Source organism: Trachymyrmex septentrionalis, unplaced genomic scaffold, assembly GCF_001594115.1.
Source record: "Trachymyrmex septentrionalis isolate Tsep2-gDNA-1 unplaced genomic scaffold, Tsep1.0 scaffold22, whole genome shotgun sequence".
Classification (NCBI taxonomy): Eukaryota; Metazoa; Arthropoda; class Insecta; order Hymenoptera; family Formicidae; genus Trachymyrmex; species Trachymyrmex septentrionalis.
This window is the reverse complement of record NW_017305375.1, coordinates 4,438,300-4,457,504: the sequence shown is the minus strand read 5'-3', so window position 1 is coordinate 4,457,504 and position 19,205 is coordinate 4,438,300. Positions and strand designations below refer to the sequence as shown.

Sequence of the window (19,205 nt, the reverse complement as noted above, 5' to 3'; positions counted from 1 at the left end):
CCGAGATTGGAAATCCTGCTAATGGCATCATTAAGCGAATCGATCAGAGGTGGCGATTTTCAATCTGCGGTTTCATTGTCCTTTCAGTAGCCATCTTCCCTTCTCTCTCTCTCTCTCTCTCTCTCTCTAGGCCAACTATCCCCTAACATTTCTTTTTTCTTCTTTTTTCATTCTTTTACCTAAATTCATCATCGCAATTAATCTAACCACATCGTTTCCGAGGTTTTCTTCCTGTTTAAAGAAATCCGCGTATTCAAGATATTTGCCCTGGAATGCAGCGTTTATTTCCTTCTTCGCGTCCTTACGTCGATCAAGACTTTTACCCTGAATAATTTCCAAAGTAATTACAGACTACCGTTCCAATGTGAATCTCGCGAAATCGCTTTTCATCTTGACATCCACAAGTCTTCATTACGGTAGCGTGTATTTTAGGATTGATAGCCGCACAAAAAGGGAAAGTCACTCCCTTTAAATGACACGGTACCGACCTACATTTATCACGATATCACACATTTCCCTCGGAGGATCGGTCGCATCACATGTCGCCACGCAGTTAATACGACCGCGCGGTTATATTATCCACCTCGTCCCGCCGCACGTGGGCGTGGCGGTGTTTGCATTTAATTAATCATCTTGGCACGGTACAATACCACCGCGCGATTCTATCGATCCGCCGACTGTCTCGAAATCATTATTATACAGCATTATACACTAGTTCGTTGTAGCGAATATTTACCGACGCATTCTCTCACATGGTTAAATTTAATTTGCCACGCGCGTATTCGAACAATAATTTCCGAGCTATAACTAAAAGTATACTCAATATATTTAGACTCAAAATTTTCAAACAAATTAAATGACAAAGGCTGTCAATGCAGAATGTTAAATGCTAATAAATGAATTTTAATCTTACAATAATTTAAATACAATCCTATACATTTCGATTCTCATTAGGTCATTAGGTTCTTAATAACATAAAAATATATAAATTAAAAAAGGTCACAAAATTACTAAATTACTAAATATACCGAATAATAGAAAAGTGTTAAAATATAATTTCTAACGATTCCTATAATCAAAATTGCCAAGAATCAACTTCTCTCGTCATTCTTCCAGTACTCATCCGCGTGATTTTTTTCCGAGCAGTAACTTTTGAGTTTATATGTTGAATTATGATGTTTATACTATTGAGTTTATATTTGAAAATTGCGGAATTTTTTATTTAGAACAATTCATTGCAACACTGCATACGTTTTCAATATTAGTGCCAACCATGATGTAAGGATATAAAATGTTTCATTATGCATAGTAATGGTCGAATATAATTTTGAGGCAAATTCTTTATTTAATTGTAAATTTCTAATAAAGGTTCTATATTAGCTTAACAGATAACATTTTAAGCTAATTTCTAATTGGTTATTGATTGTGTATCTATGAGAATGAAACATTTATGTCATAGGGACAACCACACACATATTTTCAGAGATTTTAAGATATCAATTAAATAAATAAGTTGAATTTTTTAAAGATAGCATAATTTTTCATTTTTAATTTCGTTATCGTTAGGTATTTTAATACCGTATACATCAATCGTTATAATTATCCAAATTGTTTCTTAAATTGGACGTCAATGTGTAAATAAGATTCCCACGAATAGATAGAACTTGCTGCACCTTATTATCAGATCAATATTTTACATCTTAGAGATTATTATTGCATCTCAGTTAAATATATCATCAAATTCAAAGCGGTTATTATAACAAGCGATTTGTGGTAAAAGCGAACACAGGGACTTATTGTGTGACGTACGATAAATATAAAGTTGCTTTTAGGATATGCGAAAGAAAGATACACGCGATAAGATACGGATAATGAATTTACCCGTAGTGGGTAAGCTACAGTCGGCAATACAGCTACAGTTTCCTATCTTGCCGACATACGCGTTTCTATTCCGATATACCAACGGAGTCAAGCCGATAAATACCGAAAGTTTATTTGCTATTCAAATACACACATACCTAGCAACAGCAGCATATATCTATATATATAAATGTGTGTGTAATTTATATAATATACACTTTTATATATATATATATATATATGTATATAAAATTATATATTATGTTAATATTGGGTGCTTTCCAGCAAGGACATAGTCAGACAATGTAACACAGTGAATCATTACATCCTTGTTGGCTTACATTAAACAAGGATGAAACAATTCTCCGACTGTGTCCTTGCTGGAAAGTATCCATTGTAAATGTATGTATATAGCTTATATGTAGTGACAGTTTGGCAATATCATCTTAAAATTAACAATTAATTTTTGCGTTATATTTTTGTATTAAATTCTTATTTTGATTTTTGCATTATTCAAACTTAATATTCGAATTAATTATAAATGTAATCAATTTATTGATATAATCAGATAGATTATTATATACATAAATGATATAAAAAAATATAAATATAACTAAAGCATATATAAAAAAGAATAGAATCAGAAACTGATAAATGTACATACATCAGATATAGGGAATAAACGCAGAAGATTAATACAGTTTATACAAGTTATTCGGAATAGTTTCCATCAAAGGAAATTAATAGCGAATGCCGTTGCGGGAAACAGAGTAAGCTACTGTAAGCTGCCGAATAACCATTCCACTATTTCGACTATATTGATTCGGTCGGGCATTCTTCAACTGTTATGAGCGGGAGAATTGCGAGAATGCAATTTGATTAAGGTCGGATTGGTTCAAAAGTTCGGATTAAGTATATGTGGTAATTTAACAATTACCGATATTGATTTAGATCATAAATAAAAAAAATTCCAAATTAATCACACATTATAAAGTTTATTGTTTAATAAATACTATGTTCAGTATAATTCTTTTTAGAATCTAATCAGGTTTAAAAGAAATCGAAAAACTCTTTTTCTCGTATTTAAAAATTTGAATTGCTCTAAAAATTATTACAAAACATGGAAGTATATTTGAGTGCCACCGATAACCACTCTCAGGTGTTTTAATTGGACGTAAACATTTTCTCTGGAATATCGCATTTATTGAGTTAGTGAAGTCATACTGACACAGAGCATGCGCCATACCACGCGGATTAACGAAAATATGATCCACTTTTCCGAAACAATAAAACTCATATTAATTAATGCGGTCTGATCAGGATTGGTTAACATTCATTGATCGTCGCATTGCGCTGGCGCGCATTTATATAGGGGAGCACATATAAAGGGATTTTAGCGTATCCTGACCCCTTGCTTCCGTCATTATCGTTGTTCCTTCCTAACAAATGTTTAAGTATTCTCTTGGTAAATAACTGCATCGTAATAAAATTGTTTTCAAAATATTTTTAATTAAGAATTTTTTTTTATTTAGTTTAAAAACAAGGGGTATTTACCCTTTCATTTATTATATACACATAGTTAGTTAATTTTAATTGATATCCACGAATCCAATATTGGACTTTACATTAATATATATTTGCTTAAAATTAACGTAATTGAACAATTTTTTTTTTCATGTTGATGATCAAAATCTGAGGAACGGGAATACGTGATTTAAAATTATATAAGTTTGTAAAAAGAAAAACATTTGTTATAAAATTTCCGCAGCGCGTAATTGAAAAAAAATGTTCGAGTTCACTAAATATCATTACGGTTAAATTCTGAGGGAATCTCTTTCCGTGAATCTTTTATTTGGATCAGATGCTGTCACTAAATCAGAAGCTTGTCTTATATAAATAATAAAACAGATTAAACGCTGGGACCCCAAACAAGCTATTCATTCATAATGTGCGCAACTACCTCTTCGTTCTAGCGTTCTAACTTTTAAGTAAAGTTTTGCTCGCTAACCTTAAATTAAACGTCTAAAAGAATCAACCAATTTCACGAGGTGGAGTCGTACTACTGTTCACTATAAAGGTCTACATGGACGGATAATTTAACAAAGGAAACGATAATTAAATGTATGTCTCTGCAAGATCTCTTCTACAATGTTTGAAAATTCAATCTATTTAAAGTGCGATATTCGACGAACTGTAACAGAGAGAGAGAGAGAGAGAGAGAGAGAGAGAGAGAAAAAGAATGACTTTAAAAAATATGAAAAAGAAGGGAAGAGGAAATACGGAGTTAATTACTCACAACAAAATCAAACAATGCAAAACAGATGGTAGAGAGGAAAGACAGCAAGATGTACGTAAATATTATACTGTATCATATTAATCTGTGATAATCGACAGAGTGCCGTTAAGTGAAGTCCAGAGATCGGTAAAACGGAAGAAAAAAAAAGGAAGAAAGATAAACGACAACAAACGCTACAATTGTTGGCCACCCGCTCGTTCGCTGATACTTTTACTACCCGATGATATTCTCGATGGATAATACACGTATTCGTGTATCATCCTCTTCTGAATCGTCTCATCGTACTTCGTCGTAGCGACGATCTCTCGTTGCAATGATCATTTATATGTTGGTTCGCGATCTGTTTATTATGCGCAGCGTAATCTTCGCCGCAGTGGAGCGCGCGAAAATTGCTCTCTTTCTCTTATAAAAGAACGTAATGAAAGGGGGGGGGGGAGGGGGGGGGGAGATATGACTCCGCATCCGTTTAATCGAAGATCTCTCGATCATGTTCGCGCCTTATCGCACCGATCTACGGTCACTCCCTCTCCTCTTTTCAGATCCCGCGCACGAGTACCTCCTCCCAAGCCGTTCCGTGCGTGTCGAGGAGGTTCGAACTTCGCCTTTTCTTACCCCTTTTTCTTTTGTAGTCCGATGAAGCGAAGTGTGGAGCGAGTCTGGGTAGGAGGGAGAGGAAACAAAGGAGAAGTGGAAAGAGAGAGAGAGAGATAAAGGGAGAAGAGGTGTCTTGCGCCAACCACCCTTTGGCAAGAGGTGAAAGGAAACGAGTCACACGTACACCTTCGAGATGCGTGTCGCACTCTCTCTCTCTCTCTCTCTCTCTTTCTCCCTTTTTTTTTTACAATAGGTTTGGTTCGTTCTCTCGACATCCTAAATCGGGCCCAAATAGAAAATCACTTTGTATTCGGTGCTTCAGATTAAGCTAATTGTCCCGCACACTCGTGCCACATGGGCGCTCGTTCGTTGTCAAGGGAACAATTAGATTTTTGCGGGGGAAGTATAGTTAAACGCTCATAAATATACACGGGTTATTTCGATAATAACCAACGCTTTGATCCCTCCGTGTACACGGTGAGGCATTTAAATGTGATCACCTGTGTATCGTCACTGTTTATAAATATAAATGTTATAAAAAGTTGCTTAAGAAAAAAATTACAATGCTCAGAGAGAGGTAATTATAGCCAGTAAAAGAATTATAATGAATGTGTGGTAGAACGGTTTTTTCGAGAATGTTTTTTTCTTTTTTTGCCTAAAAACAAAGTTGGACGTAAAATTTCATAAAAAGCAACGTTAATTATTGGAACAGTTAGAATAGATAATGTGACACACAACAGATCTAAGTCGATCAAGAAAATCTATTAAATAATAACGCGACGGAAAAGTAAAGCACCGCGGTAGAATTTTATGTCAATCATCCGTGTTTCCGCACGGATTAGCATTTCGCATTTTTTCTGCAGAAATCATTCATCGAAATGCAAACTTATTACAAATTAAAGGCAAAATACAGTGCGACAAGTTTCAACTCTCCTCATTCTTAGAGATACGCGGGATCAGCGATTGTTTCGCTGTTTAAATCGCCATTCGGTGAATCGAGCACGAAAATCGTTTGGTGAACGGCTTTCTACGATCTCAGCAATTTCCGTTTGCGTATTTCCCTTGATCTCTCGCGTTCTCGCTGGCACGACAATCGACGTGGCAGCAGGCCGTGGCCTTTGAAGCGAGCAACAGGGTCGATCGTTACGATCTAATTGCTCGGTACGAAGGAAATCGATTCTCAAAGGGGAGTTTCAAGACAGCTAGGAAGACGCAGAGCAAAGAAAGAGCCAGACGGGGTGGGGGAAATCCACGTGTTTTCATCGACGAATATGAGATTATATTCTTATTTCTTCTCAGGCACTTCCCGAGCACTTCCTCTTGACGGAATCCGATAAAAATCGACGGACGATAAAGGATAATTTCAAAGACGCCGGTTAATAATATATCGTTTAGCTTGGCGAAGAGGCGCGCGCGTTATTATATTTCACGCTGCGGCAAGGAACGGACGGCATTAATCCGCTTTGAAAGTCGTTAGAGAGTTAAGGTCTTTCGTGCATTAATTCAGGAATAACGTTTGCAAAAGTCGGACGTGTGTCACACCGGAAACTCGCTCGTACGGTTTCGTATATAGTTCCCGCTCTCGTGGACATTGTAGACAAACTCGTTATCGGGGAGCCAATTAAACATACGCGCGCGTGTACCGGTACATGTAAAGGTGTCTGTGGGTGTGTGTGTGTGCGCATAAATGTTTGTGGTAGTACATGCACACACAGCGCACAATGCACTATGCATACGCGCCGTTCGACCAGATCTAACGGTCCATAATCTAGGTCACTCCAAGATAATTCTCATCACTTCGTTTTATGTACACGGTGTCCTGGATCCTATTAGGCGATCTGCCATTTATGAATTCCCCTGATTAATCCGAAATGGGAATAACAGTAATTTTTTCGAAACGACTGAAAGAAGCGGATTCGGTTTCGGTCCTTATAGACCGATTTCGTTCGTTATTATCAAGAGAGATCCGCGGATAAGAATTGATTCGCCAGATCTGGAACACTCTATATACATATTCGTGACTTTTTCAAGTTTAATAAAAGCATTACCCTACTTTCAGAGAGAGGATTCCCAGTGAAAAAGATAGAAGGAAGGAGAGGAAGAAAAAGAGGGAAGTTGGGATGAAGGGGCAGAGAAAAATAGTGCACGTATATATACGCGTATTTGTGTAACAGCCAAGCCAAAGATATAATTGTGATGAACAAGAAAACAGATGAAGAGAGAAAGGCAAAAAAAGGAAGGCAAAGAGAGGAAAAAGATAAGTGTGAAAGCGATCGATGTAACGAGAAGAGTAACGAAGTTCCTCTTAACTGTCGTGGAAAAAATGGCTCGAGTCTACGTGAGATTCTGCCGGTATAATCGAATCGGTGTCATATATTTAATAAATGTTTCATATTAATATAAGTGACGAGATATCTATTAAGAAACTTTGGAACTCGTAACTTCGATGCCAAGTTACAATCACGATACAATCGCGAACTATAGGACAATCTTTCCTTTTACTTGCGACGCGATAACGCAATATTACGCACACTTTAGAATGTTCTAATCTATATAAGCAGAGATTACGATCAGTTTTTCGAACGCTATTGGAACTTGACAATTTAACCATCTCATGGAGATACAAAATTCTCATTCGAAATTAAAATTATTTTAAATACGAAGCGCCTTACAGTTCCGAGTGTTAAGATGTTGAACTAACATTCATTTTAATTAATTTAATTTTTTTCAGAAATAAATTGAGAGCCGATAAATTATCGGATTCACACAATCATTCTGATAATCCCCCCATTTTTCGCAATAAGTTTATTACAATTTTTAAGATTTGGGAAAATTTGGGGGGATTATCAGGATGATTGTGTGAATCCGAATAATTTATCGGCTCTCAATTTATTTCTGAAAAAAAAAAAAAAATTAAATTAATTTAAATGAATGTTAGTTCAACATCTTAACACTCGGAACTGTAAGGCGCTTCGTATTTAAAGTTTGAATATTTCAGTTCCATTTCCAATCGTATTGTTAAAATTATTTTATTATTTAAAAACTACCGAGACATTTAAAAAGAGAAGCGTTGCTCGTAAAGTTATAAAGGTTTAGCTCTCTGATAGCTGTTAACGATACTATTCTACCCCGTAATATATACGGAATATGAAGAAAAGTAAATCGCGATATAACGAAGAATATATAATAACGGAACAACAAGCGCGCGTTGTAATATTCTGAACGCGAGATTTGAATACGCGCGGCGGTCAAGAGGTTGCGCGCGTAATAATAATCAGTGGGAAGTTTAAGCTACGGCTGAATTCGTTTGCATCTAATTGGTTCTACAATCCGAGCCGGTGTGCAGGGGGGAGAGGGCAAGCAACACCTAGCGTCGCCTCCTCGGCGTTTCGCCGCAGCCTCGCGCGACGACCTCCCCTCCCCCGGGTTGCCTTTCTCTCTTTACCTGAATCTCGAGTCAGGGGGTCTCTCTCTTGGCAATTAGGAGGGAACTCACGAGAGTTAATGCACCGCGTCCCGATGGTCACCGATGATCCGTCGCTCGTGGTAGTCGCATCTGGTAGTCCACCAGCATGATTTTACCAACAGGCCCGGCGACCGGGAATCGTACCTGCATCCTTGAAAAAAAGAGACAACAGGGGTTCTCAGGTGAAACCGCTTTGGTGGTGCCTCGGTGTGTCTTCTAAATCGCGCGTCGCCGCCTTTCCTCTTTTCACTGAGGAAAGCGCCGTGGAAAAGCTCTCTCTCGCGGGGAAAAAAAGCGTTCGACGAACGAACATATCGCGCGGCGCGTCCTCGAGAAACATTGAAACGGCGTAGATTTGATTTTGATGCAAAATCATTGCGTAATAATCTCGCGGAAAAAAAGAGCATCGAGAGACTCGACGGGAGCGCCGAAGAAAAAGGTTACAATACAGCGATCGTGGCTCTACATATACACATGTATATATAGAGAGAAAGAGAGAGAGAGAGAGAGAGAGAGAGAGAGAGAGAGAGAAAGAGAAGCGAGATAAAGTGGCTAATAAAGTGGCGGCGCTGGACTAATGAACGAGTAATAAACACATCGATCGCTAATCAACTACTCAAATATGGCGCGTATATTCAACAATAACGCGAAAACAATAGCACCAATGCAAGCGATATATTGTTTCTCTATACCATTTCGCTTGCACTACCAGACACATATAGTGCGCGCGCGCGCGCGTTTCGCCAATACTAAGTTACCAAGAAAGACTCGCAGATCAAAGTAAAACAGTTTTTTTCAGCTACAAAGCGATATTACTACAACAGCGACCGACCATGGCGACTTGTCGCCATTATCCCTATCGCTTACAGTCACACAAATGTACTCTTGCTACTTTTTTCGTCAGTCTCTCTCGGACAAAGCTAACAAATCGTACTAAACACTTACGACCGCAGCACGCATTGCAAACTAATCAGCGTTTCTACAAAAAGGAATATTCGTCAAAATTACTATATGTACTAATGGCCCTATTTCGCGAATCCACCTCCTCTTCTTTTGGCAATCGTTCAACTTAGCATACATATTGATTTGTGTGTGTGTGTGTGTGTGTGTGTGTGTGTGTGTGTAAAAATTACACTGCGGAAAATTGTATCTAGTCCAAGCTACTCCATTAAAAAAAATCTATAATAAGGGAAGGTGCCTAAAACAATCTATTATATGTTAAAATCCTGAATAAGTTCAGAGAAGGGAGGCAAAGAGGCATGTGCGTGGTAATTTGTGCGCTAAAAAGTTAGATTTAGTTAATGTTCAACTAAATCTTACAGGCGCGTCGCACGGATACGTAATACAAGAGTAATAAAATCAATAACCGTAATAGAGTGACGTAGCTTAAAGCAGACTACAATCGAGGAAATCGAGATCCGCCGTCCGACAGAGAGAGAGAGTATAATAACGGGACTTTGGCGTTTCCACCCGGAGGTGGAAAATCGGGGTCATCCGGAGGATTTTCCCGGGCCCGCCGCCGGTGCAAGGTTGGAGGAGGCGAATAATGCACGTGGAGCGGCGAACCCACGCGCGCTGCCTACGCGGCCAGTTATTCCCGGTGGTGGTGAAGGGGGTGCGGAAGGGGTTCGACCGCATCACCGCCGGGCGACCGGTTCGGTCGATACTCCTCCAGGATCGAGGAAATTCCAGCCCGTGACTTGGCTAATCCCTGCTCCGGCAACACCGAAGGAGGAACACCTCCGCGACCTCCTGGCAGTGTCGATCAAACGCTAAGGGATCGCCGAATTAACCAATACGAAACATATCATCTCGAGATTACCCTCTACGATCTCTGTTTCCCCCAACCGATCTTGCTCCAGATTGAGCGATCCAAATGGAATTATTTATGCATCGTAATGATTGAATGTTCTCACGGCGACGAATTGATTTCGTGACAACAGGAAGGGATCGATTCATTAATTAAACGCCCCAATTTTATCAATTAATATCAATTAAATCGTATCGAAATAGATAATGGAAAATCTGATTTATAGTGTACGATTAAAAAGGAAAAAAATGAAAAGAAATTTCGCGATAATGAAAAAACGGCATAATCGAGACACTGGAAAATGGAATGAAAGCACGACGGGATAAGTTTTTTGGAATGAATGCCTGCACATTAAATCTTTTATTGAACGTTAAATCGTCTTATCGGGCAAATTTCCAAGTGATAAAATTCCATGCACGCCCGATGATGTTGGCTATTTTCTTGTGCTGCAGACTCCTGCTTAACTGATCTCATAAACTTATAAACGACTTACAAGCGTGCCCCGCTGATATTGTTTTATATAAAGAAAAAATTTCATTATCTCTAATATTTAGATCGAGGATGACTTGAGCATAATAAGATTTTTAATCCGATATTAGTCCATCGCATCGCGAGATTACGAGAAGCATCTTTTCGCAAGCGTTTAATAACTTCTCAAATATGATATCGCGCGCCCGATAAAAGTAGTGTCGAGTATTCCGCTGTGAAAGTTTTCGACAATTTTTTTCCACGGAATACACACATCACGTATCCCGTTTGAACGATTAAAATTTATTACATTTATACGTATACCATTTAATTCAAAGGCTCGTTACCGTTAATTTGCGAACCATTCGATAAAATATTAAATTTAACAAAATGAACGAATATATAATTAAATGGCACGGGGGTAATTCAAAATTCATGATAAGCGAGCAGGCACTCGTAACAAAATTCATCGCGACACGATATCAATGACCCATCGGTGGCCTGGCAAATTCAATGCCATTGACATTTTCAGTTGCAACGATGAAACATTACAAATTGCATTGTGCTATCGTATGACTGCCACTCGTTTCTTATTCGTTCCTTTCAGCTCCCAAGAATAATCGACGCGGTAAAGTAAAATACGTAAATTTTCAGTAAACAAAAAAAAAAAAAAAAAACAAAAAAAAGAGGATTCTGAAGTGCGGGATTCTCGCTCGATTCAAATGCGACGTACATAAGAAGTCGGCAGCGGATTGAGAACCACCTGCGGATCTGTCTGATTCCGTACCACCCTGCGGCCCAACCACCGACAGCACCCTCTCGCAACCGCTTTCTCCTCCTCCCCGCCACTCCTCCACTCCGTCCTTCCACGGCAACAAAACGTTTCCATTCCCCCGTCGGCGGCATGCCTCCTTCCAAGAAGAAGGCAAATACACGTGAACGCCCACACAAACGTGTACACACGCACGCGTGTAACACACAGCCGCGAACGAACAGCCATGCAAAAGGGAACGGCGACTGTATTGCAGATCTGTAATACTCCTACCCCTTCTGGGAGAGAATAGCGGGCGAACTCGGTTGCTACCTCTACACCTCCCTCATTCGAACCCGCCACACCGCCGCCGCCGCCGCCGTCGTCGACACCCGCCTTTCCACCCTCATCTACTCCCTGACGAAGCCGACTTCCTGGTCAATAACCTCGGCGGCGTGTACGCGACGTAATCGTCAAATGTTCGCGATCGGGATAAACGTATCGTTCGGGAATAGCCCTCACCACGCACGTGACGTTGAATCCTTTCCGCCGTTCGGAAATGCGATATAATGTTCGTTCACACCTGCACCGTCTTGCATAATGAAAGAAAGCTGCGTAATATTTGATTAATAGTTCTTTCTACGTCGAAGATCGTGAAATCGTTGTATTAGGTTGTATTCGGAAAGTAATTTCGTTTTTTCTTATGAAAATGAAAGACGATTTTCAATCAGACGCGTTTCAAATGAATCATGAACGGTCGAATTCGATCAATTTAATCTCTCAGCGATCTCACGAGTTGTTATTCGCCGGTTTGCATCAATTAATGCCTTTATTGTGTCTTCATCAGTCTTCAACTGGCCTTCCAGAACGTGGTGCATCTTCAACATCAAAATTGCCGGATCGAAATTTTGCAAACCAGTTTTGGCACTGGCGTTCTGTCAATACATCTTCTCCATACACATCGGATAATTTTTTTCTTGCTTGAACAGCATTTTTACCTTTTCGATAGTGAAAAAGTAAAATATGCCGAAAATGCTGCTTTTCACTTTCATATTTGATAGGGCACCAACCAAAAACTACTGCGTAGAATCAATCGAACTTTTTTCACAAGCAAGCCTTGCTATATCAGCTGTCAAAATATATAATGATTATGCGGCTTAAGTGTGAAATTGGCTGTGAAAAATACAATTAAGTCCTCTGTTGGGAAAAAAACGAAATTACTTTCCGAACAACCCAATAGTTTCGGCGAGCTCGACAGCTGCGATAGATACGGCGGAAATCTGTGTCTCGATATGTATAAAGTTGTCAATTCAAAATAAAATGCGACAATCATTCTTGCCGGTTCGTGAAACAGGACGGAACGGTAAACCGTAATCGAGATGACTATACGCGGTGGTTTCTATATTTTTATCGCGCGACACGTAGCAAGGACCTTTCCTCCAAACTTCGTAATATCGTGCTACGCGAGGAGATAATAAAAACGCCTTGCCGCAAAGTGAGCTTTCAGAAGTTTACGTTGTACTAGAAAGTTCCGTTATTTATGTCTGCCTCTTATTAATTATTATGGCGTATAAATACCAAGTTAATACGAACTTGCTGCGAGCTAACTACTAAGGAAAGGCTTTATATGAGAATTAATGCTCCTTAATTTTTTTTCTTCCTTTTTTTTCCGGGGTACACCATTTTTATTGTCGGATGTGAAATAATTTGATTATTACAATACTTTCCCGTCTCTCGACTCACTATCATTTCATACGTTCCTCCGTAATTATGGGTGCAAATAAAAACCGTGCATCCATACTAAATATTTATGCAGCGTACAAATATGTATAAAATATAAAAAAAATATGTAACATACAATAACTAAACTTAATCGGAATTACGATAAAACGTGCCGGGGAAAATATTGCTGTACATTGCTAATTGCGCACGACTGATTCGGGAATATTTATTCGCGATATTTACTGCACTTCGTGCAGTATTTCGAGTCAAACGGCGCATAATAAATATAAATTGAAAGGTTTCTACGAACTCGACGACTGCAAAGTGATGCCATCTGTGGCACTTGGCGCGAAACTCGTCTTAAAAATCATCCCCCGAGAGATCAATACGCCGTAGGGGGTAGACAACGGTCTGCAAAATACAACGTAGCGGCACCCGGGAATCCGGCACGTTTAATCATTTCGGGCAATCGGAGACGCGCGCAAGACGCGGGCGAGAGAATATCGTTCGCCTTCGTTATTTATTAAATTAAACATCCCCCTCGGACAAAATCCTTCGAGCGACGATCGCGCCTCGCTAACTTTTCGCGCGGAATACCCTTGAATTATTGCCGCCGTCGTAAACGCTCGTGCTCCCGAAGCTCGATACTTTATTGCTTCTCTCGAGATTAAAAAGTTGCAATAGAGTGCCTTTCGGCACATTGTGACGTCAGGCGTCATGTTTTAGTACGTCGCATGTGCATTATGAAGCGACACAACTTATCGACGAATGGGATATATATATATATATGTGTGTGTGTGTGTGTGTGTGTGTGTAACGGCGGCCAGTGGAGTTAGGACACGAGAATATACCGTAAATCTCGTGCCTTGGCTTCACCGGATATTAGATATTTAGTACAAAGTCTATCGGAATCTGATCAGTCGATTCAGGGCACACGTATAACAAACATTTTCCAAAGTGTCGGAGCTTATAGGGCGAGCAAACAGCAAACCAACATCATCTGCATGTTGTACTCCGTGTACGTATGTGTGTGCGTGCGTGCGTGTGTGTATGCGATTACAGCATAGTTCCGCATAACTTTAGTCAAATACGAAAGAAGATTCCATTGTTCGCATACTGATCGAATTATGGAATATTGTTTTCGACTATTCTCGTAAATATTAATTAACGTTAATCATAATTCAACAGATTTGCCGTTTTCTCCCTGAAAGTAGAACTAGGACGGGATAAAGGATTGATTAAATCTCAATTAACTTTAACGAAAATTTATGGGAACCGGCCGCGTCGAATAAATGAGGTCGTACGATTTTCAAGCGTTATTCGCGAGCCTTTGAGACTTTAATTACGAAAACAGATTAAGTGTCAAGAAAAAGTTGCGCAATCAACGATCGATTAATAGTTCCGTTTTGATGGAAATAACGTTTCTTTGCGGACGTTGCTGTGTGTTAATTTAAGAAAATCAACTCTTTTGGTTATATTCCTAATTGGAATATTCCTTAATTAAAACGAATCGATTAAATTGTCAAAAAAAAAAAAGAGGGGGGGAGGATATACTTCTAGACGCAATTGAGTTACTCGATCTGCGGCGGAAACCATAAAAAAAAAACCTGACAGCGATTGAACAAGCCGGTCGGCGAAGACCCGTGGTGTATTCGGGTCAGGCATTTGGCTTACGGGAAGCTTTTGCAAAGGTTTCCACGCGAGTGTCTCCTTTGTGGCTTCTAATGACATAATTCGATTTCCATCGTGCTGCATTAAATCCATATTCGGCGATGTTGCGCACGGGCGCGCGCGCCTTTCGTGCTGCTCCTGTTCTCTCTCTCTCTCTCTCTCTCTTTCTCTCTCGCAATTTATGTCAATTAGGGAAGGAACTGAATACAATGTTTGTATTCTGATACATAAAATGGCAGATGGAGATTGTCCAGATTAAAAAATGAGATAGAGCAGCTAAGAAGGGAGAAAAGAGTACAAACAAATTCAGAGGGAAATATATATATATATTAAAAGATGTAAAATTAAAACAGAAAATGTTGTTATACGATAGACGGGTTGAAAATGTACAACAATTTACCTAATGAAATAAGGAAGGAAAAAAGATTAAAAAACTTCTAGAGAGTGCCATGTATGAGGAGTGAAGAGAAACAGTGCAATGTATGGGATGTTTAAGCCTGGCGGTTTGGATAATTAATAAATAGATAAATATATTAGATTGTATCCCATACATTGTAGCTATTGAAGCTAATAAATGATAAAGATCAATCTCTCTCTCTCTCTCTCTCTCGTCCTCTCTTCCTCTCGCTCTTTCAAACATCCTCGCGGAAAACGCCTCGCAAAGACCTTTCACCGGAGCGGACACGTTCAGGCAAATCTCCTTCTTGCTGCCAATCTTGTTATCGTTGCCGATCCACTGATTGTGCTTCCGATAAGTTTCGTAAACGACTGTCGTCACGCTTTCACCCACAGTTGAAAATTCGACTCTCGGCAAAAGTAGGGCGCGCACATCTCGTCCCGATCGTTTCGTTCCTCTTGATTTGTTACCGTCGCCTGTCATCGTCGCGGCGGGCGGAGTGAACTTCGCGGAATTAATTAACGCGACGGAATTAAGATACGCGCGCGAAAAGTGCCGATCTCTCTCGCCATCCCGAGATACGCGAGTCTGGCTCTCTTCGACCGTCATTATTTCAACGATAGAGAAACGAACTTTTTCGCGGGGGGGACTCGACGAGAGGTACTACACAACGAATCTCATTTATAGCGGGGGAAAGGGTGCGAAGTCGACGGCCATTGCCCCGACTCCGAGATAGCCTTTGTACTTTTTGTTCAGCCCGGGGCCTTTCATCACGCCATCCCCTCGCGTGCACAAAAGGACTCGGTAAATACGAAAAATGCCACGTAGGCGCGTCCTCATCGCTTGCCCATCGAATTCGAAAAATCTCTTATCGACGACGATGTCTCGTCGCTTTTCAAGGAACTCGCGTTGATGCGACCGCGAGATAAAGACAAGACCCTTCAATAATGATGCACCTTTATTTAATGTAAAGATATAAAATGAGAGTAGAAGTAGAAGATACGTTGTTGCTTCACGAATGATCTCCGATCTCTGTGCAATGTTATTTGGCGATCCAGCGATTTGAGGCGAGAGATACTGAGTCGAGACTGCTAAACAATTAAACGATGTCACCAAGGTCACAATAGTCCCTGTAACTATTGTCACCATTGGCATACGAAACGTGACTCGGTTTAATATTGACAACCGTGTGGCTACGAGAAACTCCATAGTCCGGAGGGGCTGCAAAAGAGGATAGTAGTACACTGGGTAAGCGGCTTATTGTGAGCGACGTCGCCAGGATTTTCGGTAACGACACTGTATGACTGTCGCGTTGACTTTTGAACGATAATGCGCCATCGTCCTCGCTGCTCTTTCCCGTCGTTCATTAAAAAATCCACGTCATGTTAAACGTAAGACACGCTCGCGAAAATTCGATATATTTCAAGAAGAGAGAATGTCCGATAAAACGGATAGGTAGATAGGCATCGATCAATGTTCAAAGAACTGTTAAATAATAATGACTTGACAAAGTTATTATTTTCAATTAATCGATCGATTCAATTAATCAGACTGATACAATATAAGGAATGCTGTGAATTATTAAATATCATATAATCATTACTGGAAAATAACGCGCGGATTCATACATCATATATCATACATCCCACCGTATAAAATACAAAATAAAATAAAATCTATATATTCATCGTCAGAGTATTTACATGTTGATAATTATTATGCTATTAAGATTGTATAAAAATTAATTCCTTACAATTTATATTTCGAAAAATAGCTCTCTTGTATTTGTTTTAACTGATATTTAAATATGGTATAATCGTTAACAGGAAAATAACATGTGCATTCATACACCTGTTGTATAAAATAATAACATTAAATCTATACATTCATTGTTAAAACACTTGCGCTCACATGTTGATAATTATCACGATTTTAACCTTTCGATAATGTTGAATTTTAAATGAACAGTCAATGTTTTATTGTAAATTCTGACATGTGAATTTAATCTATGAAGAATGATAGATTGAATGTAAAAAAAAGAATAAGTAAAAAATTAGTAAACTACAATCCAGCATTTAATAAAAATTCACTGTTAAAACTTTCACAAGTAATATATAAGAATTTTTTCAGATTTATATATATATATATATACAGTCTGGAACAATATAAAAATGTACGTCAAAGTTTGAAAATGAAATTGTGGACAAAGGGTGAAATTTTCATTGCCGATTGAGGGTTAAGATTATGTGAAAGTAAGTTCTTTACAATATTTACGTTTTTAAAAATATTTCTCTCGTATCTGTTTCAGTTGATTCAGTTTAAACCATGGAAGCCGGCCATTCATCTCGACAATCGCTACAGATTGATGAGACACGAACCGATGTTAGATGCCGACGGCAACGAGACCGATGTGATAGGAAAAGATGATGATTGTTAATTGAGAAGAGAGAAAAAAATCGTATAATTTTAATGGCCTCAGATTCAAATACAATTATTTGCGTTACAATGCGTTGTAACGGCGTTAACGGTATTTTATGACAGGAGGAAGAATTTCTTAAGTCAATAAAAAGAGATTTAATCTGACAAGATGTCATTCTCGTTGCGAATATTATTTGCAAAAGACGTCAATCGGACCGCAGTATCACGTGAGTCGTCTCTTTGGCTACCGTTGAGTTTGTTTATGAATCGATCCATCCTACCCTTCACCGCCTCCTCGTTCTCCCTCCTTGGCGAAAGATACGATACAAAAATACTGCATACCATTTCCAGGGCACCATTACGAATTTTAGCGACCGTTTGCGTTTAATCGGATAAAATACGTTTGGCGGATAACTCTGCGCAAATGTCGCTCCCCTGCGTGTACGAGGATATATAATATGGCACGACATTTATATTAGTAGTTTAATCTGACATATTTACATGCATAACGTGATTTTTGTCTCATATCCGACTCCCGCGCACGCGCATACTCATGTATCCCGTAATACCTCATTTTCCGCACATTATACTTTAATGAAGATTCCTCGGCAAATCTGTACTCACTTCGTTTCGAGGCCAAGAGTAGAAATTGAGAATTTATCATCCGTGAAAAAACCGCATAACTGCTATCTGTTATCCCTCGAAAAATGACGACGTTCCTGGTAGGGTATATATTGTATTAGAATTAGAGGAATGGTTGATAACACGTTTGCACCCTTAATCGTCCTGCGCACAATATATTGTTATAGTGCTTCTCTGCTCTCTCTCTCTCTCTCTCTCTCTCTCTCTCTCCCTCTCTAATTTTCCGTGTAGAGTCGAGAGCACGAGAAGGTGGCGAAGGCACGGGTTCGAATCGGATCTCCGCTACGGTAACCGCCACGTGGTAATGGAAACCCGATGGTCTGTGCTGGGGCCAGGTGGTAGCTCTCGTGCAGATCCAGTCTCGCCAGACCCTTTCTACCTCCCCTCTCGCACCCCATACGTGGCGGGGCCACGCGACAGCTGTTGATCGTCGTTCCGTAATAATGCGAGACCGTAATAATGCGTATCGCGCGTTACAACGAACGACACGGCGGGATCGGGTACGGTCTCTCGCGGAGAGACTGCAACGTCGGCCATCAGCATCGTCTAATGCACTCGGGCGGGGTCAATTCGGCACCGGTTCTCGACTAACGGCTTAACCCTTCTCTCTGCCGACCGCTCGCCGTTCTCGATCGCCGCCGATCCGACACTCGGAGTCTCGAGGCCCGAAGGAAAGGCCCGAGGGAAAGGCCCGGGGAAGCCCCCGGCGTCGGCGCCATAGCCGCGGTTCGCGATCGTCGTCAGGCCGACACAAAGAGCCCATTCAACGACGTGCGCTCGTACAACGATCTCTTACTCTGGGGACTGCAGGCCGCCTGCTTGCCTGGCCTGTCTGCCTACTGTCGCATCAATGACCTTAGACTGCAGATGCGGCAGACGCGATGTGCTCGGCACGAAATGCATTTCCACGGAACTCGTGTGTACGTTGCGTCGCTTTTTCTTTCGGGACGTGTCCAAGTTACGGCGGAAAAGAGCACATTCACTCGCTTGCTTCAGACATAAATATAATAGTATAATTAGCGATTTAATAACGACATTGTTAGGCCTTAATAAGCCTCCTATCTACGCCTGCAATTTCCTCAAAAATTATCGAGTAATAAAATAGAAGCG

The 19,205-nt window shown here is 40.0% G+C and overlaps 2 protein-coding genes across 4 annotated transcripts in view; one reads left to right on the top strand and one right to left on the bottom strand.

Annotated features, from left to right (window-relative positions):
• Positions 1 to 19,205, bottom strand: part of LOC108748320 (RNA-binding protein Musashi homolog 2-like) — a 91,752-nt gene that overhangs the window by 17,523 nt on the left and 55,024 nt on the right.
• The window catches only part of LOC108748323, a 70,419-nt gene that overhangs the window by 44,776 nt on the left and 6,438 nt on the right, over positions 1 to 19,205 (top strand). The window contains exon 5 of one of the 3 annotated variants that reach the window (XM_018486386.1): positions 17,344 to 17,680. The exons of 1 other annotated variant lie outside the window; for it this stretch is intronic. In XM_018486386.1, coding sequence (XP_018341888.1) covers positions 17,344 to 17,472 — 129 coding nt within the window. In that variant the 3' untranslated portion in view covers positions 17,473 to 17,680. Of the gene's footprint in view, positions 1 to 17,343; positions 17,681 to 19,205 lie in introns of those variants that run through there. One more of the 3 variants, XM_018486383.1, reaches the window with a different exon arrangement.